This window comes from Berghia stephanieae, chromosome 7, assembly GCF_034508935.2.
Source record: "Berghia stephanieae isolate SIO BIC M18660-M18661 chromosome 7, UCSD_Bste_1.3, whole genome shotgun sequence".
Classification (NCBI taxonomy): Eukaryota; Metazoa; Mollusca; class Gastropoda; order Nudibranchia; family Aeolidiidae; genus Berghia; species Berghia stephanieae.
In genome coordinates this window covers 27,899,363-27,926,862 of record NC_088366.1, presented here as the reverse complement: position 1 = coordinate 27,926,862, position 27,500 = coordinate 27,899,363, and the positions used below count along the sequence as shown (strand labels likewise).

The following is a 27,500-nucleotide window of genomic DNA, read 5'->3' as shown; positions in this document are numbered from 1 at the left end:
GAAATACTTCTAAGCATGATTGTCTTTAATCCGAACCTTAGAGTACCTTCCTTTTTTCTTTTGCTCTATCTCCTTTATAATTCCAGAAGGGGGCCATACGTCATGAGTGGTAACCCTATCTCACCCCCTATTTTTATATAGATATCTTTTTATGGTTTCTTTCCCATTCCCTTTTCTTATTTCCCTTTTTTTTTTTTTTTTCGTTTTAAATTAAATAAATATGAAGTATGAATGAATAATGAATACCTGATTCAAATCTAAATTGTATTTTATATAAAGTGTAAATGAGAGTGTGAATGAAAAAAACAAAACAAAATAAAAACAAACAGTAAAAAATAAAACCCCTAAAAAAACCCCTCCAAAAATACAAACAATAACAGGGTTACCAAGATGGCCTTTTTCTTCCAACTTTAACAAAAGGGAAACAACCCATGAAGAAGATAAATGTGCAAATTCCTTATTTGATTACTGTCCTTGAAAAATATCGCAAGAGGGAACATGCTTTAAACCAAAATGCTTTTAAAACCAAAATGATTTAGGAGGTCCTCAACATTTTGGTTTAAAGTAATTATAATGTACTTATTCCTATACACAGAGAATCTTAACTGTACTATATCCACAAATGTAATAACAAGCAAATGAGTTTTATCAACGTGACTATAGAAATGTTCCTGATGCTTGAACAAATAGATTATTCAGCCAAAAGTTTAATATGGGAATTGGAATGCAAAAGCATGAATTATTTTTATATTTACGTTTCCCTTGGTGTTCTTTTTAGGACATTTTCAATAACAGTTAAGAGTTTTATAACAATGCATCTTTACAAGTGGTATAATGAAAACAAAATTTAGAAAGGAGATTGCATTATCAACAGTTTCAAGAGAACAATTTTGAATATTTAAATCAATTTATTAAAAACAATACCTAAAAAAAAATTTAAAAAAACACCACAGAATTTCATAAAATAAAAATGTATCTTTAAAAAAAATCAGTAAAAAAAATATCAAAAATTAAAAACTTCAAAATGACATGTATGCTTGTCATGAAAAATATACATACAAAACATTGTGATTATAACTTTAAATCAATTATTGATGTCATGCATTTAAGTAAATCATCACAGCATCTGCCCATCATATGGAATGTACCATCACACAAAACTACGTGTGACCTTAAACATTCATAGTGTGATTGATATATTTTAGTGATAATTGATCACCCAAATTGCAGTCTGGAAACAGTAACAAAGAGCGGAAAGACGTCAATTTAATTCTTTCTATTAATAAATAATGAAGATCTTTGACAAACAGTCGACTTGCCATCAATAAAATTCAGGCCAGACTATGTAAATCATCTACATAAAAATTATGAAAATATTTTTTAATGATCCTAACACAATATCAATCAAACTTTAGGCCAGTATAGTTATCATCTCAGACTAGACCAGCATCTCTTGCCATGGCATGGAAAATACTATTTTCATCAGCCAAAAGAACTTGCGGTGAATCAAATTCTTTTATGGAACCCCTGTCTAGAACCATTACTCTGAAAAAGCAATAATAATAATAATAATAATAATAATAATAATAATAATAATAATAAAAATAATAATAATAATAATAATAATAATAATAATAATAATAATAATTAATAATAATAATAATAATAATAATAATAATAATAATAATAAAACTAACAATAATGGTAAGGCAGTAGTAGTAGTAGTAGTAGTAGTAGTAGTAGTAGTAGTAGTAGTAGTAGTAGTAATAGTAGTAGAAGTAGTAGTAGCAGTAGTCGTAATGATAATAAGAGCAATGATATAACGTTTTAAAATAAATAGCTTTTTTACATTAATAATATCCAATATCTATATTTTAGGAGTGTTTCGTCGGTTTTCAATCAATAAAGTTATATAAAAGGCAGTTGTACCATACTTTAAAAAAAAGTATTTATGGGACAACCTATCTGCTGGTATTACGTTATTGAAAAGCACTGTGGCCTCTAAAAATGTATTTGAGACTTTCACAAACAGAAAAGCATCATAATTAAATTTCTTTTCATTTGAAGGCCATTAACAGTAAATACTTTGTTTGGTCTTGGACAGAACACTGGTCGATTGTAAGAACTTTCTGATATGTCTTATCACTGTTACCGCCCAAGAAAAAAATCCTACTCAACAAAGATTTACTCAAAGATTTAAAACAAGGTTGTTGCATGCGAGACAGTTTCTCTACCAGTTCAGTTACCCTGCTCCCCCCCCATCTCTCTTACCTTCTAAGGAAATGTTAAAGCCTTGAGAAAAATCGCATCTCGTGTAAAGTAATTGATCATTAAAAATTCTAGAATGGCCTCTTCATTTCTAGACACTTTTATTCATGTATTTATTCATTTTGTTCAAATTGTTGAACCATTTCCCTGATTCATCAAAAAAATATTTAAATAGCGAAATGTAAAACCAATGTTGACAGGAGACTAAAAATACTGTACTATTTTTGTATCTCTAAGTTATTTAAAGTACACTCAATTCTGAGCAAAGGAAAATGTGGACGAAGAAAGATTTTGAATCTGACAGTTACAGTTGGTGGCATCCTCCGTTTTAATAGTCTTACGTCTGCAATGTTCACACATTTTATGGGTGAAGCATTCCATTTTTGATGGTTCAAGGAATATGTTATTGTGAAACAATGATTTATGTTAAAATAAATATATAAAAAATAATCAAAGTGTAATTTTATTCAACAACTTCTACAATATCATTGTTTCAAGGATTCGCTATCTTATTAATTAATTAATTTATTTATTTATTTGTTGAATAAATAAATGAAACTGTGTGTGTTGTAGCAAATAAAAAGATTGCTTGGATTAAAAAACAATCATGCAGATCAAAGTCAGATGCTTTAGGTGAAGTAATTAAAGCTTATTGATCAAAATGCTATAATTTTTCTTACCTGTCATAATCAATAATAGTATTGAGACGATGGGCAATGGTCAGTATGGTGCAATCACTGAATTCTGATCTTATTGTCTTCTGTATTAGATCATCTGTCTCCATGTCTACAGCTGCAGTTGCTTCATCAAGTACCAGGATTTTAGTCTTGCGCAGAAGGGTACGAGCTAAGCAGACTAATTGACGCTGGCCAACACTAGATGGATGGATCAGTGAAAAAAAAAATTAAGAAAAATTTGATCTTCCCTTAGTAAATATCCAAATTTTCAAAAGTTTGATGCATCTTCAAAGCTTTAAGTTTATGTATCCTGTGAATCTAATGTGTATTCGATTTCAAATTTCTGAAAAGCAGCATGCTTTACAAATCATCTTCTTATAGTTAATTTAAAATAAGTATCATCATAACTATCATAAAACTCCTTCTCCTCCTTCTCCATCATCATCATCATCATCATTATCCTCTTTAATCTTTATCATTTAAGTTATATCTCATATTTATACAAAGGTTTATACAAAGAGAAGAGATTTCAGCAGCTGCACACTATTGGATTTGATGTCTAGTTTGTAAACTAAAGACATCAAAGCTCTGTAGCAGTACACGCTGTTTATGCAATATGCTTAGAAAAATAATATTCCTATAATTTATCTTTAGTCTTATTAACCTGAGATTTGATCCCTCTTCACCACATTCGTAGTCCAGCCTTGCAGGAAGAGTCTCCACAAATTCCTTTAAATAAGAATGTTCAAGAGCATTCCACAGCTTTGGTTCAGAGTATTTATCAAAGGGATCAAGATTCATTCGCAAGGTGCCTGAGAATATTACTGGTTCCTAGATGGAAATACATAATATGTTTCAAAATGCTTTCCACAATGCTGTAAAAGATGCATTGATATTAATGAGCTCAAGTTCTTAATTCTCATGGTCGAAAATGAAGGAAAAATATGAAATCAAGTAGTAACATTTCTAAATTTTGTTAAAAAGTATTGTAATGTTTTTATCACATCATATCATATCAGAAATAAGGCTTTAAAATGGATCAATTATTCCTTAAATACATTTAAAACACAAATAACAATATAATATTGTACATTGCATATTTTTAAAGATAACATATTTAAAAGGGAGAAACATATAAAAACATAAAAGACAATTTAAAACCAAACAAAAACAAAAAATAAATAAATAAACAAAATCAAAATTAGAAAAAAAACAAACAAAAACAAAAACATCAACATCAATTCGTACTAATGAAATAATATGAATTCTCAGTTATTTAAAGCACAAAGTTCACTATCAAGTACATTTTTAAATTCATTAATATCTTTAGCTTTTCTTAGTTTGAAATGTTAAACTGTTCCATGTTTTGGCAGTACTGAATATAAATGTATTCTTCCTCATTGAAGACGAGAAACTAAAAATCATTATATTTCTCCAAGCGTGAATGTAATTGGAGAGTATTATTAAAAATCATAGTATTTTTATGATATCAAGAATGTGAACTAATTTCTATAATTTAATTAAATCCCCTCTCTTTCTTCTAAACTATAATTTTGGAAGGCCTAGACATTTTAATAGTTTTTCATAGCAAACATGAAGAGAGAAGTCTGATTGAAGAATTGTCTTTTACAAGAATTCAAGAAACATTATTTGATGAAATTGTTGATCTGGTATTATATTTTTCAACAATATAAATCATTACCTGAGGCAAGATGGTGATTTTATTCCTGAGGTCATGAAGTCCAAGCAGTGATATATCTTCTCCATCTATGATGATTTTTCCTCCAGCTGACTCAATTATTCGGAATAATGCCACCGTCATAGAAGACTTCCCAGCACCAGTGCGACCAACAATACCTATCTGTGGATGACAAAATGACAAAAATGTTGCAATGAAAAAAGGCATTGTTACTTTTAAGAAATGAAATGCTATATTATTGCAAACATAGCAAATGAGGCTTATATATCAGTATCAATGGATGAGACTTGTTTATCTTGATTATTCATTCAATCGATTTTGCAAATGAAAATCAGTAAATTCTATTTACTTAGTTGCCCAATAATTATAATCCATACCAAAGTTTTAACTGGAAAGGGAAATGACAAAAAGAACGAAAAAAAAGAAAAGAAAACAGAGGAAAATCATTCAAATTAAATCAATGGTACTATAAAGTATGGTACTATTTAGGGCATATAATTATTTTTATAATAAAAAGTAATATATATGTTTTAAAGATTGGGTGACATTAGAGGGAATGGGGGGGGGGGGGGGGGGGGGGGGTGAAAACCGAGGGAATGATCAAAATAATTACTGACCTTTTCACCACCCTTTATGAAGCAAGTCAAGTCCTGGAGTACAAGATCAAGACCAGGTCGATATCGCGTCTGGTAATTGTCAAAGACAATGTTACCCTTGTCTGGCCAGTCAGATCTTGGCTGATGAGAGAGTCTCCAGGGTGCCTTTAAAACAATGATAGGTACTAAATTTTTAGAGTATTTGAATGTTGAAATGAATGCATGGCCCTGACCTGGGGGAAGAAGATATCAAATGGTGTCATCTACCCTTGGTTAAAAGAAAGTACCAACCAGTCTGATAGTTGAGAGTTTAACCAAATATGAAAACGGAGGTCATTGTAATTTAATGATAATGTTGATTTCTGAACAGGTATTATTACTTTATAAACGATAAAACAACATCCCAGTCTATTATTATCACCATTTGGACTCGCTGGCCATGAACTATATCATGGAGATATCGGGACAGACCATCTTGCTTAACTCTCACACACCCTGTCAATATGTAGGAGGAGACCAACATTGTTGTAGAAAACCACAGCAGACTGGAAAGAGCAAGGTAGATGAAGTAAGTGCCTCCTCGAAAGGGAAATGAAGCACTTTACCTTAGGAGTGTTACCAACACTCAAGGAGGAACAGAAGGTGATGTGGAGTCTCAAATTAAGAAGGCGAAAGCAGTTTTTATCCAGCTTAAGAATATCTGAGATATGAGAGATCTGTAAGTACACAATAGTAATGAATATAACATACCAATACCACTTGAAATCCCAAGATATAGATATGGTGACAACTGGCTACAACCAAACACAGCTAATCAAACAATATTGATGAACTGGAGACACACACATACACACACACACACACACACAGAGAGAGAGAGAGAGAGAGAGAGAGAGAGAGAGAGAGAGAGAGAGAGAGAGAGAGAGAGAGAGAGAAGAGAGAGAGAGAGAGAGAGAGAAAGAGAGAGAAAGAGAGAGAAAGAGAGAGAGAGAGAGAGAGAGAGAGAGAGAGGGGGGGGGGAGAAGGAGAGATATTTGATGATACATCTAATAAAACTCACTTCTTGTGGGGAAACAGAATATTCCTTCAGTCTTTCCACAGACACTATGTTTGTTTCACATTCACTGATTGCATTGACCAGTTGTTCTAATGCTTGTGTCATCTGTATGAAAGAGAGTGATAAAGTGTTGCAATTGATAACGACTTGAAAATTCCCAAACAGAAAAGTTTAATGGGAATAAAAAGAAGCGGAAGAAGGGTGGGGGTTGCGTTTTAAAGCCTTAATTCTAACCTTACTGTGATTCTCCAAATCATTTCAACATTCGTGCTGTCAATAAAGAATGACAGAGATAGTGAAAAAGATAAGTAATATAAGGATTATAAACACCACGAATTGGCATTGTTCTTCTTCACCATATAAACTGACTGACTCAGTCAGACAGAACATTATTGACGAGGTTGAATATCAAAAAGTTAAAAAAATATGGTGATTTCTTGAAAGTCTGTAGTATACCAGCTGGTAACTTGTTCCATAAGTGGAACAGATTTTTGAAAACATTGAGTAAAGATAACTATCATCATAAGATAGAGGAATATCGAAAAATATTATACACTGTCTGCATCCGTGTATTCTAATTGACTTAATTTGGTATAAATCTAGTGGTCATTTAATTCTTTGTACAGTGTTGTTATTTTAGCATTAGCCTGAGCTTTACATGTTTCCAGTTTCTTTTTATGTATATGTAACAAATTTGCATTGGAGTTTTGGTCATATCTTGATCATTGTCAAAATGACATCGCTGATGTGTTAATATGGGAGAGATGACAAAGGACATTGGGGATATCATGCTTTGTACGACTTGTGCAAATAAAGCTCATAAACTAAAGGGGGTAGAACACAAACTGTCTAAAAAAGAGAGAATAGCAGTGGTATAAACATATGGATTGAAGTGGTTTCTACAATTATTGATCAAAGACTCAATGAATTCCTTTGTGAGAGGACCAATTATTTCTTGTTTTAGCAATCATCTTGTATCAAAGACAAATAATTGAATTAATTTCTTTTAAACAAATCAAATGTAAAACGTAAAATTATGGAATGAATCTTAAATACCAGTATGTGTCAGTTATAACATTTGTACAAAATGTGAAAAACAAAATGATGTGGATCGTTGACAAAATAAAAATTTCAATGTTAAATAAATAATATCATCAACTCACAGAGCTGGCATATGAAATGGACAGGCCAGCAACACTTGTTTCAATATCGGAGGCAGTCACAGCAAAGATTGCAGCAGCAAAGATAACCATGTTTCCTATGAACTGGAGGCGGAAGGATAGCCAGCTGTGGACAAATATAACAAACACTTTTAACAATAGGTCAAAGCTTACCCCCAGTTACCCCTAGAAAAAAAACAAACAAACAAACAAACAAAAAAAAAAAAAAAAATAACTACCCGAGATCATGACCGAAAAACTTTGTCTTGAAAAAATAGTTGTTTTGACGGGATAATTTGAGATTGCACTGAAAATGTATTATTTGGGAATTTTACAGCATATATCAATATGATACATTAAGGTCACAAGAATCACCCTATCAAACACAATTTCAAGTAACTTGAATATCTTCTTTAGTATATGACGTCTTTACATATTTTGTCTTAAGAATAACAACTGAAAACAAGGATAAAAGCAAAGAAAAATGGTTATAGGTAGCAGACATGAAGACATCTGAGGCAAGTCAAGACTATTATATATGATTTTATAAAAATATCAAATATCAAACATTTGAATGTTTTTCATCCTGGAAATAACTCAAACTAGCTTCCTGAATTAAGTGAAAAGTTTTTTAAATACAGCCATACCTGATTTCATGTACACCTGGCAGGCATCTGTGTATGGAAGTGACTCTATAATCCAACACTTCCTCCTATTTTTTCTTTATTACAAAGCTATCAATATGCTAATATATACAAAGTATACAATTGAAAGTGTAAGGCAACAATGTGAGAAGCTGACCTATGACCCTTGTCTAAGACTAAGAGATAGAGAGAGAGAGAGGGAGGGAGAGAGAGAGAGAGAAAGAGAGAGAGAGAGAGAGAGAGAGAGAGAGAGAGAGAGAGAGAGAGAGAGAGAGAGAGAGAGAGAGAGAGAGAAAATATAAATAATATTAGTAACCTGTTTGCAGCAGAACTGGCATAATAAAATTTGATGTTGTGGTTTACTAATCGCATTGATTCCTCTCTGAACCTTTGTTGACAGTCATAGGCTCTGATAGATGCTACACCAGTCAATGTCTCTGAGAAATGTGAATATATTGGAGATCTTGTTATAGCATTGATGCGCCGAAGCTGTCGGTATGTTGGTATATAAACAATCTGAAATAGAATTTGATATTAAATGACCTTACTGGAAAAAATTATCAAAACAGCTTTGCAAATGAAGTGCTTAAATAGGTTATGACTAATGCTATAAGAGTACACTCATCATCATCATCATCAATATTCAATTAGGTCGACATGTTTAAAATTCCAAACTAGATCTGAATAAAAATGGAATAAGAGTGAATAGCAACATTTAATTGTGAATATTGTGTTGGGGAAAATTAATGTGCTTCTGTATGAGATTAATGTAAATTTGAAGTTGCTACACATTTTGATGATACTGATGCGCTGCTGCTGCTGCTGCTGCTGATGATGATGATGATGATGATAATGATGATCATACAGTGTTGGTGAGTGGGTGGATGCAAAATAGGCAACCAGTTTGCCTTGATTTGATGAGATTATGTGCCAAAAACATAATCATTCAGGCTTCATATGTTTGTCTGTAATTTTTTTATTTTTCATTTAAACACTTGTACATTGAATCGTACATTACCAAAGACAATCTGCACATAGATCAAATATTTTGTCTCTGATAGTTTCAAGTCTGACAACCAAGCGAGTTAATGTCACAAAAGGCAGTCATTGGTAAAAACAAATTGGACCATCAATTGATTTGACACAATACATCATTTGTCACAATTCATTCCATTCTTAGCCCTTCGGTATAACAACACAGAAGAGTGCAAACAGCTCAAGAAATCACTGCTATGGATTCCTATACAGATTACGTTTTTTTTTCTCTCAGAATGAGGGCGATAGTTCCAATAAATAAATGGGAAGCAGGCAAACAATCTTTAAACTGACTGCATCGAATATGTCATCACAACTCGTTAACGACTTGGCGAGGATGTCATAAGATAACTTGGATGTTGTCAGACTCATAAATCTTTTATTAATCCTCATTATGTCCATAGTTTGAATGATAATTCAATGCACTGATTCAAATTAAACTCACATATATTTGAAAGGATCTTCAAAGCAGATAAAATCATTGCAATGTCTCATATTTTCATCTGCTCTACAAAAGGGCCATTATGGTTTAATAATTCAAAAACTATCGTTTTGAACAATATAGGCAACAGAAGCAGAAAGCTTCGTGTTTGCACTGATTAAAACTGCATAGCCATATGTGTTTTACATAGGATAAATAAAGTTATAAAAGTTCTTAATAGGATCAAGAAGTGTTCAATCAGCAAGCTCTAAATCAGCTTTATTTTCCTGGCCTTTTGCTTCAAAGTCTTATAAAAAGAATAGGATTATCATTGTTCAAGGAAAATAAATTATTGTTTACATATGTCTCAGATCCACCATGAGTCACTGATGATCATGATGATGAGGTGACATGAGTAAAAAGCAGAGGTGGAAGTATGTGGGACAGCGAGATATGAAATGTGCTTCATAGAAAATGAGCTGATTAATTGTCTTTGCGCTGAGCTGATTAATTGTCTTTGCGCAACTTCCATTTCAGGGATTTTCTTGTTTCAATTGAAGCTTTTTGAAATTAGAGGCTGGGCTATAAACAATAATATGAGATCATGAAAGTTAATGATAATCTTTGACATCAAATACCTTCAGGTATGTTATAACTTTACCTGTATAGCAATGTAAATGATAGCTAAGGGTAACAGAGCTGCCAGGAAGATGGGAGTTCCATAGCATATATTGACGATAGTGATCACCACCATACCAAATACATTCATGGCCTGGGAACAAAAGATATATATATATATATATATGAAGAAGAAAAGATAGTTTTTAAAACTGTTTTAATCGTCTTGCTGCTCTTTTGGGATATATGGATATATTGGTTGAACAAAACAAACAGACAAAACAAAAAAAAAAAGGGGGGGGGGGGGGGGGGGGGGGGGGGGTTGTCATTTTTCCTAAAACCAAAGCTAGTGACTGGCAAAAAAATTTCCTCTAGACAAGAACATATAAAAAAAAAGAATTACGAGTACCTGCCTTATGGTGGACTCCAGAAACATGTTTCTTATTTGAAGTAGAAAATTGCAATTCCTCTTTATTTTAAAATCCAAAATCCAGTTCAGTTCTTTATCTGTGCTATCCATTATAAAAATATGCTCAAAAGGATTGAATCTAAACAAGTTTCAAAGTTTTACCATTCTGATTGACATTGGTAATATGGAATCCAGCACATCAACATCCCTTGAAAATCTGTTCATCAGTCTTCCAATTGGTGTCGTGTCAAAGAATGACATTGGTGATCTTAACATATTGCCCAGCATATTCTGAATGATAAAATTGTTGGGGGTTTTAGTAATGATAATGACGGTGTTCTTCTTGTTGCTCTAGTTGTTGTCATTGTTGTTGTTGTTGTCATCATCACTGTTATTGTTTTTGTTATTGTTGATGCTGATGATGATGATGATGATGATGATGATGATGATGATGATGATAGCCGTGGTGGTGGAAATGGTTTTGATGCCTTGATATAAATTTGATGATATCATTGTAAAAATTATTATAATAATCGTTTGACTTTTCATTCACCAAGTGTTCCTTGATTAATTGTGCTTACTCTCTCTTTAACTTTTTATCGCAATTTGTATATATTCCAATCATTTAAACTACCTTATGGATTCACATAAATGTTACAAACACTAAAATCAACAAGATGAAAGCAAATTTATTCCCAAGTGGCCAACGCCATAATTTATTTTTACCTAATTACTTAAGTTAAACATTAAACCAAAAAAATGTCACAAAAATTTCTTTTTTTTTAAATCGAATTGTTACGAAATCTTACATATAGTTATTATTTTTGTTTTTATTTTGGGTGGGATTATGACGAATAATACTTGTTTGCTCTGCTGTTGACATGGCTTTCAATCTTGTATGTATATATTATGCATTATTATATTATTATGGTTATCTTCTATACGCGTGTGTATGTGTGTGTGTGTGTGTGTGTGTGGTTGTGTGTGCGCTTTGCATGTCACGGTTAAAGATATATGTTTGTACACCACATGAGTACATTTAAGTTGAAATACTATCTTTACCACGTGTATCGTTATTGTAATATTTAATCAATAGATTTATGGCATTACTAATTAATATTAAGGGCATTCAAAGGATCTTATCCTATTTTGCCCTATACCACATGTTATGTTATGTTACAACTACGTAAAAAACAAAAACTGGGGGTTTGATAATTTTATTATAAATTAAGCTAGGATCTGACTTGAAATAACATTAAGATTAAATAAATAATTCAGTATTAATCAAATAACCTTTATGTTCTCATCCCTCATCTTCAAGTTTTATTGTGCAGTTCAAAAATCTGTCTGCATGCAAATTTTTCTGATAGCAATCATAGTTTTCGAGTAATTGAGATCAAGAGTCTCTTATTAGGATTTTAAAAAGTTGTAGGAAAATACCTTATGTAAATTGAATGCAGCATCTGCCATTTTCTCAGCAGTGAGGAAGGAAAATATTAGGATGAATATTCCTGGGGAGAAATGGAGAGGAGTGATGGATTGTTAGAAAGAGAAATTATAAATTATATAATAAAGGAATCTCTTTTTGAGAAGAAAAAAAAAACCCTTAAAAAAAACAACAAACAAACAACAACAAAAAAATAAAAATGAAACAGGAAAAAACCCCAGAAAACAACACAGCAAATATTCAGATCACTCAAAGGATTTGCTGAAATTGCATATTTCAAAATTTAAGACATTAATATGTCAATTCAATAAAAATAAACAAGAATCTCTATAACGGCGATATTTGTGACCTACCACTTCATTACAGGGTGGTTAAGATGCTTGAAATAATTTAATTGACAGTAAAAAAAATATGAGACTAGGGTTAAGATTGCATGTTTTATTGAAAAGACTGAATATAATTTCTTTCAGTAGCAAAAACTGAAATTTCACATTTCTGGTCATTATAACTTTAAATCCCTTTTTGGAATTTGGTTCACCTGACATAAAACCATTGAGGCCGAAGGTCAAATTTGATTAGTCTGATAATCCTATAAAAACAGAAACATTAAAAAAAAACAACTCTGACAGGCTGTGTGAAAAAAAGAAGTTTGTGTGTAATTTCTTTGGTAAAATAATTACTTAGGACCTTTCTCTTCAATATTATGTTACAGGAATGGCCTGCTCAATACTGCCTTCAACGTATTGCCTCCATGGTGTAGTCAGGAAATCCATAGGGTGTAAAACTCTAATTTAAGGAAATCTGGAACCCACCTCTATTTTATTTGTGTGCTCCTGGGTTTATGTGTTTATGATTTTATTCTCACCCACATCTGCTGCATAGAAAAAACTGAATTGTTAAAATCCAGGTTAGACATTTTCTTTTTCTTCAATAAGTCATATACTAATGGAAATAGTATCTTGAGTCACATCAAGGCCTGTTTAAGATATTTATTTTGTCTTTAACAATAAGAGACAATGACTCACGTGTCAATAGATTGAGAAATTTTCGCATAATTACCTTGTCCTATGCTGGCTCCAGCATAAACGCCTAAATACAGATCTGTTTTATCTCCATACTTCTCTGTGTCTTTATTGCTTGTATTGAAAAGATAGTCATCACTTGTCCACTCTGTTAACCAAATACCTGCAAAGAGGGCAATTTTAAAAAAGTCAATCCAAATTGCAATGCAAAGCTTGGAAAAATAGCTGGTTAAAAAAAAAGTCATAGATCCAAATTGACAACATTTCAGCTTCCTCACAAACACACTTACACACGCAGGCACGTGTGCACACAAACCCACTTACACAAACACACACACACACACACACACACACAAACATAACACTTAATAGTCACCAAATTAATACAAACTACAAGAGACTGAAGAAAAAATTAAAGATGTGCAGATTATTCAATATGCAGATTTTTAAAAACAAAATTCCTTTTCATTTCGTTTATCTTTTTCACAAAAGCCATAGAGATTATAGAAATTTATGTTTGCTGCCCAAGCATTTGTAGTATTTCTCCATAATCTCACAAGCCAGAGAAGAAAAAAAGCTTTGAGGGCCGGAAAAAGGTTTTAAAGTTCTATCTCATTTTTTTCAATCCCTTTGTTTAGTGAGTGTTTATTATAATTTTAAATAGTAATCTCTTTCTTGTGCTTGCTATGATAGATGTAACATACAGTCTCCACAATTGAGCACTTAAAATAGCGAGAAGAATTATATTTATTTCAATGACCAAATTCGTTTTTATTTGCTAAAATTTCAAGTATAATTAAAATAAGCATCTCCAATATTGTTTCGAGCATTCACTTTCATATCTATAAATATATTTTTACCTGCAAAAACAGAAGTTACTGCATACAAAATGTATAGAATGACGGATGAAATGCATGTAAAGATTCCAATTTGTTGAAAGTAGTACAGGTATATTTCGGATTTCACCTGCAGAGAGGAGGAGTAAAAAGAAATAAGAGACTAAAACATAAATAACTGTTGATGGTAAAATAGTGATAACTAAAAATTTACTCTAAAAAATATAAAATGACCTTTATTTTGGTCATGACTTATCCCAGAAGGTTAATTTTGTCATGGAAATATGAATGTAAAGCAAAAAAAAAAAAAAATAATCCTATCATCATAAACAAAAAAGAGTACTTAAAATCAATATCTTCAAGTTACATTTTAAAGACATTGATTAAAACTTTACTGTATACATTCATTCACTACAAATAAGAGAAGCTTTAGACAAAATACATTGAGCCGAAGCTCAGTGCCAAGAGGTGTCAACCATGTTGACTGAAAAAGCCTCAACATAAACACTGGGTCACTAATTTCTATACAGAAACCTGGAAAGACAAAAGGACCTCCAAAGAACCTAAGACCAATAACCCTATTGAACACCATTCGAAAAACGTTCTCCATATTAACTCTTAACAGGATACGACCACAGATAGAAAGGTACTTATCACACAGCCAACGTGGATTTCATCAAGAGAGAAGAACCGCAGATTTTGTGTGGATGCATAAATAGCTGGCCCCAAAAACTCTATCCGAGAAAATTAATATCACCATCACCGGGATAGACAAGTCAGCAGCCTTTGACACGATAGATCTCCATGCCCTGTTAAATATATTGAAAGTGAAAGCAATAACAACTGACGATGAAATTAGATTAGTGTGTTTCCTGCTCAGTGAGACCTGGGTAAACACCAAACTGAAAGGAGAAACAATCCAAATACCGTTCTTAAGTAATATTGAAACACCCCAAGGAGAGTCTCAGTCCGGTTTATTCATTGTATACCTGGAGCAAGCTCTAAAGGAAATGCACACAATTTTTCCTGCCCTTAAAACTGTATTTGAATCCAACTTTCCATTAGAAATAGCATACGTAGACAATATTGATTTTATCACCAGAAAAGATCTCAATGTAAAAGTCGTTCAAGAAGCATTAGAGAAACACAATCTTTTAGTAAACCCCCATAAAATCAATATCACAAAACTCGACAAAAACGACCAAAGTTGGAAAAGACAAAAAGGTGGGATTGCTAAAAGGAGACAAAGAAGACATAGAAAAACAAAAACATCTGTCAGCAGTCACTCTCAATAAGCTGACACACGTTTGGCTGAGAAACAACAACTACAACAACAAAATTCAGCTTTTATATAGTGCAATATCCACTAAACATGCTCAAAGCGCTTTACAAGGGGTCTCTGACCAACAGCAACACGCAACATAAAGAACAAGACATGACACCTGCTAGGCAATAATACAATTTTTTTCCGACAGAGACAACAATGTTAACGGCTAGGTACTCATTTTACACCTGAGTACAGTGAGAGAATGTGAGTAAAGAGCCTTTTCCAAGGACTCAACTATGCGCCGAGCGTAGCTCAAACCCAGGACCTTCTGATCCGAAATCAAGTGTCATACCACAAGACCACATAGCCGCGCAAACTGAAAAGAAAAACAAAAATAAAGATATACAAGAGCCTTGTTAAATCAGTACTTATTTACAACAGTGGAACATGGGCACTAACAAAAAGCAAAGAAGATAAACTAGATGCCTTTCATTGGAAACAGCTCAGGAGAATTCTAAATATCCACTTCTCAACCAAAATAAGTAATAAATCGCTGTACATAAAATGTGAAGAATCACTGCTATCAATTAAAACTTTGGAAACATGATGGAGACTATTTTGACATATTTTAAGGAGAGACAGAAATATTCCAGCTAATAAGGCAATGGCATTATTCTTTACATCAAGGGGATATAAACAAACACAAAGGCAGACCCACAACAAGCATATACACTACGATAAGTAAAGATCTCATACGCCTCGATGACACACAAGAACTGAGATGTGAAAAGGATTTAGGATACCTGAGATCCATCGCAACAGACATCGCAATCAGTAGAAAAAACTCACTTAACAAATCAGAGAAGCTGCCAAAGTGTCCCAGCCCGAAGATTAGGAGACGATCGGCAATAAGTCAAGTAAGTCAAGAATACATTCGTAACATTTTAGACTGAATTTATTTGTGCTGTCATTTATCTTTGCAAAATGTTTTTCATAAATAAGATAAACAGAAAAAAGAGCAAGGAGAAAATTTCTCAATTTGGGATCTAAAAATCTAGAAAATATAGCATAGATCTCAAGAAGAAGAAGAAGAAGAAGAAGAAGAAGAAGAAGAAGGAAGCAACAACAAGAAAAATAGCCATATAAAAATGTAGTCTTTGATTTCTCTTTTTACCATTTCATCTAATAATATTAATATTTAAAAACATCTATTTTTCAAAACACCAGCATTTAATATGTATGTTTGATCTTATTATAGCTGCTTTTAGATTGTTTTCGAAGTTCTATACAAACATTCTATATATCTAAACATATTCAAGACTTGCAAACAAATTCCATAACACTTGCCTTTCCAGATTGACCAGTTTCCACTTCTATAAGTTTCGTTCCATGCTTGATGTCCGCCATAGAATTTTCAAGGTCATAAACCTGACCACTACCCGTTAACATATTGCTAGTCTCCCAAATAGAGCTTTTTCTCCTTACACTATTTTGTCGATGTACAAGCGGAGGTTGTTGAGATTTTCTTCTCCTCAAGGTCTGGGGCCTAAGATGAAAATATTAAGCATAAACAGCTGACTTTATTTGAAAACCCACATCATTTCAAGAGTGAAAGGCTAATAAGAGTAAAATAGTCATCAATTTATGTTTACATCTTATAGCATGGAATGACCAAAAATAATGTGTCGGACAACATTCCTAATCTCTTTACTTAAAAAGAAATCTAAAATTCTCTATCCTGATATTAGAAATCTATGAAAAGTGTTATATTTTGTTCCCAGTGGGAAATGAACATTTAACATAAAGAGTGAGACATGTCATTAAATTTGTGGTTGTACAATTTCTAAAATAGCAACAATTATTCATATAGGGTTACTTTAGTTTCCATATTCATCTTATATAGGAGAGGAACATAGAGTTGAGATGACTTTCCTAATGCGCCTCATCACGACATTCACAGTGCAACCTTGTGGAAATAATGAGACCTCGGCAATAAAGATATTCTATCTTACAGCACCGTATAGCCGTGTGTCTACAATACATTTCTTGTGACCACCATGCAAGTCCTCCACTGGAGACAAAAACACTTCTCATTTGCTTTGTAACCTGTGAAAAAATTCAAATCCCTGGCCCCTTCCTTACCTGCCAACTTCTGTTGATGCATCCGACAGGGAGGAATCTGTCACATATAGATTAGCTTCATCTGCTGAGTTGAACTGATCTGGCAATAATAATCAATACAAGTTTAATGCTTACAATATTTCTTTCATCTAATAATAACAAATCTTTATTGTCCTCAAAAAAAGTGGCAATTTGTCATTTGGTTACACATTGTCATTTATAACAATACAATATTGACATGGACACACTCACACAGATGCACACTAGTAGCATCGTAGTCATCGAAAAAACGGCATCAACATCATCATCATCATCATCATCACATCAACCTTCCTAATATTTTCGTTACAATCCTTCACTTTCACCATTCCCCTATAACACCATCACCATCACCAAATCATACTCCATATTATATTATTTCATGTAACAAGCTATGAGAGGGAAAGCATGTGGTCCTCCTCTCTCTCTCTCTCTCTCTCTCTCTCTCTCTCTCTCTCTCTCTCTATCTATCTATCTCTATCTCTCTCTGTTCTTTCACGCTTATGTCAGAAATAGTAATATCTTCATATTATATACATAACATGCAATTTTGTTATAGTAAAGTTACACAAAATGGGATAATGAGATTTGCACATCAAATTTCCTATCTCTTTCCTGTCTAAGGGTAAGAATCTTGACCTTTCTCTCTCCCCCCCCCCCTCTCTCTTCTCTCTCTCTCTCTCTCTCTCTCTCTCTCTCTCTCTCTCTCTCTCTCTCTCTCTCTCTCTCTCTCTCTCTCTCTCTCTCTCTCTCTCTCTCAGGGTTTTCATTTACATGTCAAAGTGTTTTTGAAAGGACAACATTGATTTTATACAGATATCAAATTGCAAGCTTGTACAGATACGTTAACAAACTGAGTAAAAATCACTTGTCATAAGATTGCCAGTAAAAGATAAAATGGTAAAATGTTTAAAATAATCTACATTTAAATCTTATCAGCACTTAGAAGTGCTAATGTAACAGTAAGTCAAAAGGAGTTACATTCAAAAGACGAACAGAAATAGATCCTAAGAGTAACTAATTCACAATCAAAGAGTAACTAATCCACATGTCAAGTTCAAGTATATCCAAATTACCCTTTCAATGATAATTTATACAATATTCTGTGCATTTAGCTCATAAAAATGTCATGATTAGCTAATTTTTAAGATAAACAATCTGTTAAAACCCTCGATTCCTCTTTCATGTTTTCAAGACTAGACTATTGGAACATGTTGATGTTTATAATTTATAATATTCCAAAATAATGTTATCAGCAAATTACAGCACATTTAAATTCAAGCTGTAAAATTTGTTTTGAAAAGAAAAGAAAAGTGATCATGTTACACCTTTGTTTTGAACCTAACAATGGTTCCCTGTTAAATTTAGAATTACGAATGAAATAATTGTAATGTAATATAAATGTATTTTAATATCTGCTTATATATCAGATTTAATCAATGTTTAAACTCCCTCACGTTCATTAAGATCTAACTGTAAATTAAGTTTATGTGTTCCAAAAAAAAAAAAGATTTAAGACCTATGTTGACTATGCATTTAATTCATGCTGCTCTCGTTGTTTGGAATTTCTTACCATTCAGTCTTAGGAGCAATGTTATGGATTCTGTAAAATACTATCTTATGAGATGCTATATATATTTTTTCATATAAGCTATTATTAGTTTTTAATAACTTACAGGTTTTATAAAGTGAACCATTCTTATCAAGCATATTAGTGCATATGACAACTATTTAACATCAGATAGAACAAAATTTACATATGAATAATGGTAAAAATAAAAGAAATAAAAAAAATAGATTTTAAAGTTTGTAGACTTTCGAAAACAGTTAAATATCTTATAAGCAAGGTTAGCAGAACTGACAAAAAGCGAGAAAAATTGAAGTGGATTGGGTACAGACTGGGATTGTATCTGTTACTGTGTCAAGAGAAATAACACAAACCATTTTCAACAAGATTTCCAAAATCATCACTCTTCGCCTCATCACTGTCACTATTTGCTTGTGCATATTCCCGGATAAAACGTGCAAAGTCACCATTTTTCTCCATTAATTCAGAGTAGTTTCCGGTTTCACTGATTTCCCCATTTGACACAACAAATATCTTATCTACCATGGGCAGCCATTGTATTCCATGAGTCACAAGGATACGAGTCTGGTTAGATTTGAGATAATGATTCAGTGATGAAAAATTAAATTTTATAAAATCATTTTCTATGATTTGATGAAATCTTTAATAATTTCCCTATCTAAAAAAGACAAAATTGTATATATCTTCTATACCAGGATCATTACTGTCTCTACATTTGATGATGCACAATGCTTGTCCATTGTTTTCGGTCTCTACACTGATTCAGCAATGTCATGTATTTTTATGTCGCATGAAGATGACTTGTTGTTGACCTTTTTTTTTTTGTTTGTTTATTCATTCCCAAATCAAACCTGAATTATGTTTTTCTTTAGTTTGATTTTCATTGATCACAACTGCCTGATATAAACCTTTATGTCATGTTAGCATAGTTTATGAGAATAAGGTGACCAGATTATAAAATTCATTCACCAAACTATTCTGTCAGGATAATCATATTATTATAATTTTTTCTGCAAACAGACGCATAAAACTTTTCTAGTCAATTATCTAAAAATGGTGAATAGATAATTTGGAATGTCCATGAAATCAGCAGATATGATAAATAAATGAAATTATGATAAAGAAAACTAAATTACAGCTGTTAAAAATTGAGCTTTTATATAGCGCAATATCCACTAAACATGCTCAAAGCGCTTTACAAGGGGTCCCTGACCAACAGCAACATGTAACATGTAGAAAGAGACATGACATCTGTTAGGCGATCTTACAAGAATGTGGGTAAAGAGCCTTTTCTAAGGACTCAACTATGGGTCAAGTGAGACTTTCCAATCCGAAAGCAAGTGTCATACCACTAGACCACATAGCCGCTCAGCTGTTTATAGGTGCTAGGTATCATACGCAAATTTTCTGTTAACTTAAGATGCCAGTCTTTATTTAAAACTTCAAAAAAGATGGTAAATTAGTAGTGCGAAATAATACCTCATATTTTGTCACATTTATTTGTCGCTATATCAGTATTTCTCATACATCTTACATAAAAAATTCATGTTTTCTTATTCTTTTTTTTTGGCCACCTTTTTAAAATTCAATTTTGCACAATAGTTAAAATATGGTTACTATACAGTTTCATATAACTGTACAGACAATGATAAAGTCAATGATAAAGGTTGTTTAAGATCTCAAAGTTTGGTGCCTATTTAGTTGATCACCTGATATATATGATGTATGTACATGCAACTTCTTGAAGATTAAATAATGAATTTTGGTCTTAAAAATTATTTGATACTAATGATCGTCTGATAGACAGAAAAAATGTCTTGCATTTGCTATAAGTATCATTACCTTTTGCCTAAGGATGCCATTTTCCCCTATGACCTCCTTAAAGATGTGTTTCCCAACATGGCTATCTACAGCACTCAACGGGTCATCTAGAAGAAAAATGTCTCTATCACTGTATACAGCTCTAGCAAGAGAAACTCTTTGCTTTTGACCTCCTGAGATGTTGATGCCCTAAAGAGTAAAAGGAAAGAGACAGTATACTCTCAAGTCAGAGCTTTAAAACAAATTTTAGTGAACTTATTTCACAAAAATAAAAGTCTTTGCATACGAATGCTAAAAACTCATTTCTGTCTGATAATTTAAAAAACTCTTTGCACATACACTTGAATTCAAAGAAAAGTAGACTATGAACAACCTAAGTTTGTTCTCTTTTCTGAAACTTGAAAAAGACATATATACAATTGCTTTTAACATGACAAACAAATACAGGTCTTTCACAAAATAGAGGCACAGTATTTTCGGAATCACAGCATGTGACTCACTTGGAAGCAATCTGGATCATTCCTGACTTATGTTAGAATTATTTTTCCTGGATTCCCTGACCATTAAGCAGTATTTGGGTGGCTGAGTACATTATTTGTAGAAAAGTATTCTGCGATATACTAGCATAAAGCAATTCTTATCTAATTTACAAGAAAAAGATTTGAATAAAATCTGGCTCCAAAGGCTCTTAGGGACAACTTGTTCTCATCAACACAAAATCATTTAAGTCTGCATCTGACACAGCTAATTAAATTGCCAAGAAAACAAGTAAGAAAAAAAAAATTTAAAAAACTTGAGCTTTTATATAGCGCTCTATCCACTTAACGTACTCAAAGTGCTTTACAAAGGGGCCCTGACCAACAGCAACACGTTACATATAGAACAAGACATGGAGGAGAGAGAGATTGTGTAAAAAATCTAATATTACATTGAATTAAATTTTGAATTTTGTTATGCTGCTCACCCAATCGTCACTGACACTATAAATATACAGCCTGGAATACATTAAACAGACTTCTACTCAACAAACTAAGACTGGATTTTTTATTCTTTTTTTTCCTATTTCTTCTTTGCTTTGGCTCCAAGTTTACTTGCTACACATCAATTTTAAACTGACTAAAAGAAAATATAATTGTCATCTGTGGAATGCATTTTCAGTCTCTCTTATAAATTTGTTTTCATCTTGTTGAAAATTTTAATAAATTTTGACAATTGATGACACTGATCACAAAACTCTGACCCCAGCATTATGTACTAATCTTTAACGCGGAATAAAAGCAGAGAGAGATATTGTAAGAGTGCTAAGTACAAAAAGAACATCTAAAAGGCCCATTGCATTGTTTGGAATAGAAATTTGGTTAAAAAATTGCCCACTGGAGGAATATATGAAGCATTGTAAAGTATATAAATACAGTGAATCCATAAAATGGCTGCTTATAAAGCTCACATTTAATACTTTAGTTTTGGATTGCTATTTTAGCCATTGTTAATGCAAAACAGACAAAAACCTTCAGAGCCATTTGGATTTTGTAGCGTGAAACAAATATTCCTTTACAATATTGAAAACCGAACTATACCTTTTCTCCAATTTCTGTCTTGTCACCTCCAGGCAAAATCGCTAAATCAGACTTGAGAGCACATGCTTCAATAATTTTGTCATACTTTTTCTTATTGTATTCTTTCCCAAATATGATGTTGTCTCTCAAGGTCGCATTCTGTATCCATGCTTCCTGGGGTGCATAGGCTATTGATCCCTTAAAAAGATGATAATAATATTTAAGCAGAGGAAAATGGTTCTTTATATTTTCATCATTTAACAATAATATGAGCTCAATTTATTTTTATACATCAGTCACTTTTGTTTGTTTGTTTTTCAGGATTTATGGGGCTTGCAAAACTTTAGATTATTTCAGTACCAGTAAAAAGAAAGAAGACGGAACAATCCAAAATTCTAGATTTACAATTAAAAGTTAGTTTTGTTTTTATTTTTAATGATTTACGGCGCTTGCAACACATTTAGGTCATATCAGCGCCAGTAAAAAGGAAGAAAATAGGATAGTAAAAAGTTCTAGAATTACAATTAAAGTACCCAAGAAAAAGGAAGACAAAGGGGAATTACTTCAAATAGGGAACAGATGTAGATGACAAGAGCACACTATCAGTGTACTTAGTTTGAGATCACCTAAATGTCTCATCCTGACACAAGCACAGGTCCCCCCTAAGAGGAACACATTCAAATGTTTTCAAATCATATATATGTAAAACAAAAATAATACAATGCATAACATCCCAAAAATCAAACTATATATTTGACAGTTTTCCTTCCAGCCAGGGCCAGGACAAAACCAAATAATCTCATTCCAAGACAAAAACGGAAATCAAAATGGAAAAGGAAAATAGAAATAGGGGGATAGATTATATGGCAAGAGTGACCTCTCAGCCCACTGAGGGAGGCCAAAAGACACCATCCCAACGGTCACTTTTTCTATCTTGACAGATTCGAAAATTATACCTAAAACACTACAACTCATTTATTTTGTATAAATGGAATTAGTTGAGGTTTTCACAATACCACTTATCAATCTACCTTAATGGTGACAACACCATTGATCCTCTCCATTTCTCCAAGGATGGCAGATATTAGAGATGACTTTCCACAACCAACAGTGCCCACCACTGCTACAAGACTGCCTGGTTCTACCTCCATTTCAATACTGTAGAATGAAAAATATTATTACAATATGGATAAATAAAATATGTCAAAACTTGTTCCGTTAATTTTATTGGTTAGCACAAATTGTTGTAATTAGTGAGCAGTTTCATTCTTTTCATAAAGTACCCCAGCTGGACAGACTGTACTTTAAATGAAACATCAAAACCGGCAACTTAAAAGCAAAATGATTATTGTGAGATGGAAAAAGACAAATCAAATAAATCAATATTTAAAACTTATTTCTAATATTACAATTTGACTAATATACACCAAATGTCACCACATATGAACAGAAACATACTAGGGTGTTTCTGATATGAATTACAACACACAATAATCAACCAGCTAGTTAGTCTAATGCACGGTTTCGTATAAGAATTAAGTGAGATGAAAAGGTTAATTATATCAAACTGGTCAACATTAGACAGGTTTATGACATGTTTGGTAAATCTTTATAGAAAAAAATATCTAACAGAAGATTGTCTTGATTATGGAAGAAATATTGTCATGAAAATATCACTATCACTCGATTAAAGGTTGTAGTCGAATGTGTTATAGTAGACCATAAACCAATCATAATTGAGCTAAAAAAAGATCTGTGTTTGTAGATAAAATATGTTTTCAAACACACTAAAATTGAACATTATGAGTCCTTAACACACTCTTCTACATACAGACATGTCTTGAAAAATTTGGTTGCCATCTATTATTTTAAGAGCCTATCTAAAAAACGCAATTTCAATGTCATGGTTGATGATAAAGTGAATAAACTACTTTAATTTAAAACAAAGGGCGCATAGGAAAGAAGCATCATAAAGATTACAAAGGTTTTAGATGAACCACGCTAAAAATGTTAAAAAATGTTTCTTTATTTTTGTGATAAACCAATAGACAATATCTGCCACTGTCTGCAAATACCCATGCATTGTAAATAATATGTAATTGTTTTGCAAAAGGAACTAGTCTTGATCAATAAACAATTAATCATTGATAAAACAAGCATGCATACTAAAATATTTTAAAAACCTACTAAAACCACTTTTATTGTCTCTAATCAAAAGTTTAAAAGATTGGACTTATATTGTTTAAGTTACAGAATATGAAAATACACTGCAACATTTTAATCAGATTTAAAATATTCTATATAATTTGAGAAAAGAAAACAATTTACTTTCGTAAGGTTGGTAAGGGTTGATCAATTGTCCATGTAAATGTACCATTCTCTATTTCAACTGCATTGGCTGTCAAAGAAAAAAATGTTTGCAACCAAGGTTGTTTTGTTATACTCAATTCATATTTGCAATAATACAACCACTCTTTTTTTTTTCAAAATGCAATTATTTCAAGAGCATACCAACATTCACAAGTTTATGAAACACATTTAAAGGATATTTGTAAACAAAAGAAAACCAATTTTAAAAAGATTAACAACATTCTCAATTTACTTCACACTGTCTCATTTATTTCACGACTGCGTATAATATTTGTACTAGCCTCCATATACCTTTCATTGCCCAGAATGAGTTACCTGTTCACAGCATTGTCTGATAGATTAATGAGTGTAAAGTGCCACAAGGACACAATATCGTACCACAATTATGCTCTTATTGTTGGTCAATTACCATACTCAGCTTTGCTAAACTTTATAACAAGACAAAAGTCTAAACCGTTTGGCAATCAATGTCACCATTTTTATATTGGTATAATAATCAAGAATATTATAAAATATTCAGAAAAAAGAATAATATAAAAGGACATGACTGACTTTGATTTTGAGAGCATAGAATCATATAAGTATTTCAAATTTATTCCATTAACATGGAGGAAATAAAAGCTCCTTGATTGATATATCATAAACATGATACTGTAGTAGACTTACTAGCATTTTTATTGACTCTCACTGTGTTTGCTTTGATGTCTGATTTGTTGAGATATTTTGAGATACGTTGTGCCGAGACCAGAGTCTGTTGAGAGGGAGAAAATGATTACTATTCAAAGGAGCAAAAAATGGAGTATGTTAAAGTTGCTAAAAAACAATCAATAGTTTAATCATTTTTGACAAAACATCTGAATACATTCCACTTAGTTTTCTTTAACTCCACAAGAGAAACAATTAAGAGAGAAGAAAATACAGTTTGCATATCACATCTATTTTGGCTGAAAATGTCAGGGAAACAAAAAGAAAGAGTATTTACCTTGAATTATATAAAGTTTTCATTGCATTTATTCCAGTCAACTTAACGAAATGTTTCTACAAAGCACATTTTAGAAATGGTCCTTGCCATAGATCACCACGTTGTCATCATGCAGGGGTTTAAGTACTGAGGGAAATGTAGAGTGACCGACAGCTAGTCTCCGAATGTTGACATATGTCTAAATCTCAGAATCACATCTCCACAGCAATGAACATTTAAAAGAACAGGTATCATACTGGCCCAGGATAAAAAAGTCTGCCAAGCTGACTCTCTCATAGAAATTGACCCAACCTTAAATGTAATGCCTTTAAATATTGGAGGACTAACAATGGCTAAATGTGATTACTTAACCAACCTTTTAGACAAAAACAATGTTATATACCTTTCCTGCAAGAAATAGATGTGGGTAATAATGCACCCCATTCAATATACGATAGGGAAAACTACACACTTTACCATGAACAATATGGCAGCATAGCTTTCTCAAAACATCCACAACAAATTATAATTCTAGAATCATTGCTGTTTGAAAGAAACATTCATACAACTATTCTAAAATTTGGAGAAACCACCCCAATATATGGCTATGCCCTGCTTGAAGAATTTCTGTCAAGCGACCTCATCAGTTTTGCACAGCCCCTCGCCATCAGTGAATCAAGTCCCTGTCAGAAAGCACTTCATTGGTCCGAAAAAAATGATATTCAGATGGTGCTATGTCCGAACTGAGAGAGGAGTGAGATAGAACTTCCCATCTGTGTCTCTGGATCAAGCCATTGGTGACATTAGCAGTATGGGGAGTTGCGTTGTCATGTTGCAAAATCACGCCACAGGTCAATTGTCTCATCTTTTTCATCACAAAGCCTCCCTGAGTTCGTCATGAGTAACTTGTAGCATTGACTAGTGCAAGGACATCAAACAGATATGCCCACAATTTCAAAGATTACTATAATTTCCAGCCTCCTTTTCCTATTGAATCAGCTCATCAAGTCTACCGACATTATCTTCTAGATTTGTGTGCCTAGCTCTAAACAGTTCACACCAACAATACACTTGCAATCTTGGAATCTCACCATGAATTTAAGATGGATTTAGACCTATTGCTAGTAGAAATCGAATAACACCTCAAACTTCTGCTTCTGACCATTTTTCAATATGGATGGGCATTTTTTGCTATGACATCAGTCGTGTTCGATATGAATGAAAATATTGGCATATTCTCACAGAGTTAAAAATCTTAAATGGTTTAAAAGATATGGCAATTTTTCTCGGGTTTTTTGTGGGACATCTTTCATGTTTCTATTATCATAATCATTATTATCGTTATTTTTATCATCCTATTGTCGTCTCAATATAACAATAACTAATAGCAAAAAAAAAAAAAAGAAAGAAAGAATCAATCATCAAATCCTTGAACCTCTACAATTCTGAAAGTTGATTGCCCATCTCCCTGTAGACTGTAGAGATGCCATCACCTTAATCATGATTGATTTTGAGCAGTTTGAAATGCATCAATAAAATATATGTTGTTTTTTATTCTTTAATAAAGGCAATGAAACTAGAAAATAGATTCAAAGGACATCACTAAAGGAAAATAATAAATCTTATCATAATAACATTATCACGATAGGAATTGTTGGACTCGAAAACTGTTTAAGTACGTTCAAAAAACAAATAATGAGTTGGAAAAAAATTAAAATAAAAGCTGTAAATCTTTTCTTGTATTCTAATGTCATCTCTAAAAATATATATCACCTGAATGAAGATAGGCATAAGCACTGGCAGGCGAGTCAAGGGTATATTCAGCATTGTAAACAGTTGCAATGAGACGAAGGCGGTTGATGGGTCGAGGTAATCATTCTCACTTATG

General features: G+C 32.4%; 1 protein-coding gene across 1 annotated transcript in view; it reads right to left on the bottom strand.

Annotated features, from left to right (window-relative positions):
- The window catches only part of LOC144976986 (multidrug resistance-associated protein 1-like), a 49,406-nt gene that overhangs the window by 469 nt on the left and 21,437 nt on the right, over positions 1-27,500 (bottom strand). Inside the window, exons 14-35 of the mRNA XM_078921641.1 lie at positions 27,386-27,500; positions 25,318-25,402; positions 24,610-24,679; positions 23,313-23,439; positions 22,303-22,479; positions 20,747-20,914; positions 19,258-19,468; positions 17,299-17,377; positions 16,504-16,702; positions 13,914-14,019; positions 13,091-13,216; positions 12,025-12,095; positions 10,747-10,875; positions 10,219-10,329; positions 8,418-8,617; positions 7,461-7,584; positions 6,301-6,402; positions 5,262-5,405; positions 4,648-4,806; positions 3,610-3,776; positions 2,949-3,143; positions 1-1,545 (exon numbers count right to left, since the gene is read on the bottom strand). The exon at positions 1-1,545 is cut by the window's left edge and continues 469 nt beyond it; the exon at positions 27,386-27,500 is cut by the window's right edge and continues 26 nt beyond it. Of these exons, the coding sequence (XP_078777767.1) occupies positions 1,434-1,545; positions 2,949-3,143; positions 3,610-3,776; positions 4,648-4,806; positions 5,262-5,405; positions 6,301-6,402; positions 7,461-7,584; positions 8,418-8,617; positions 10,219-10,329; positions 10,747-10,875; positions 12,025-12,095; positions 13,091-13,216; positions 13,914-14,019; positions 16,504-16,702; positions 17,299-17,377; positions 19,258-19,468; positions 20,747-20,914; positions 22,303-22,479; positions 23,313-23,439; positions 24,610-24,679; positions 25,318-25,402; positions 27,386-27,500 (2,977 nt within the window). The 3' untranslated portion in view covers positions 1-1,433. The remainder of the gene's footprint in view (positions 1,546-2,948; positions 3,144-3,609; positions 3,777-4,647; positions 4,807-5,261; positions 5,406-6,300; positions 6,403-7,460; positions 7,585-8,417; positions 8,618-10,218; positions 10,330-10,746; positions 10,876-12,024; positions 12,096-13,090; positions 13,217-13,913; positions 14,020-16,503; positions 16,703-17,298; positions 17,378-19,257; positions 19,469-20,746; positions 20,915-22,302; positions 22,480-23,312; positions 23,440-24,609; positions 24,680-25,317; positions 25,403-27,385) is intronic.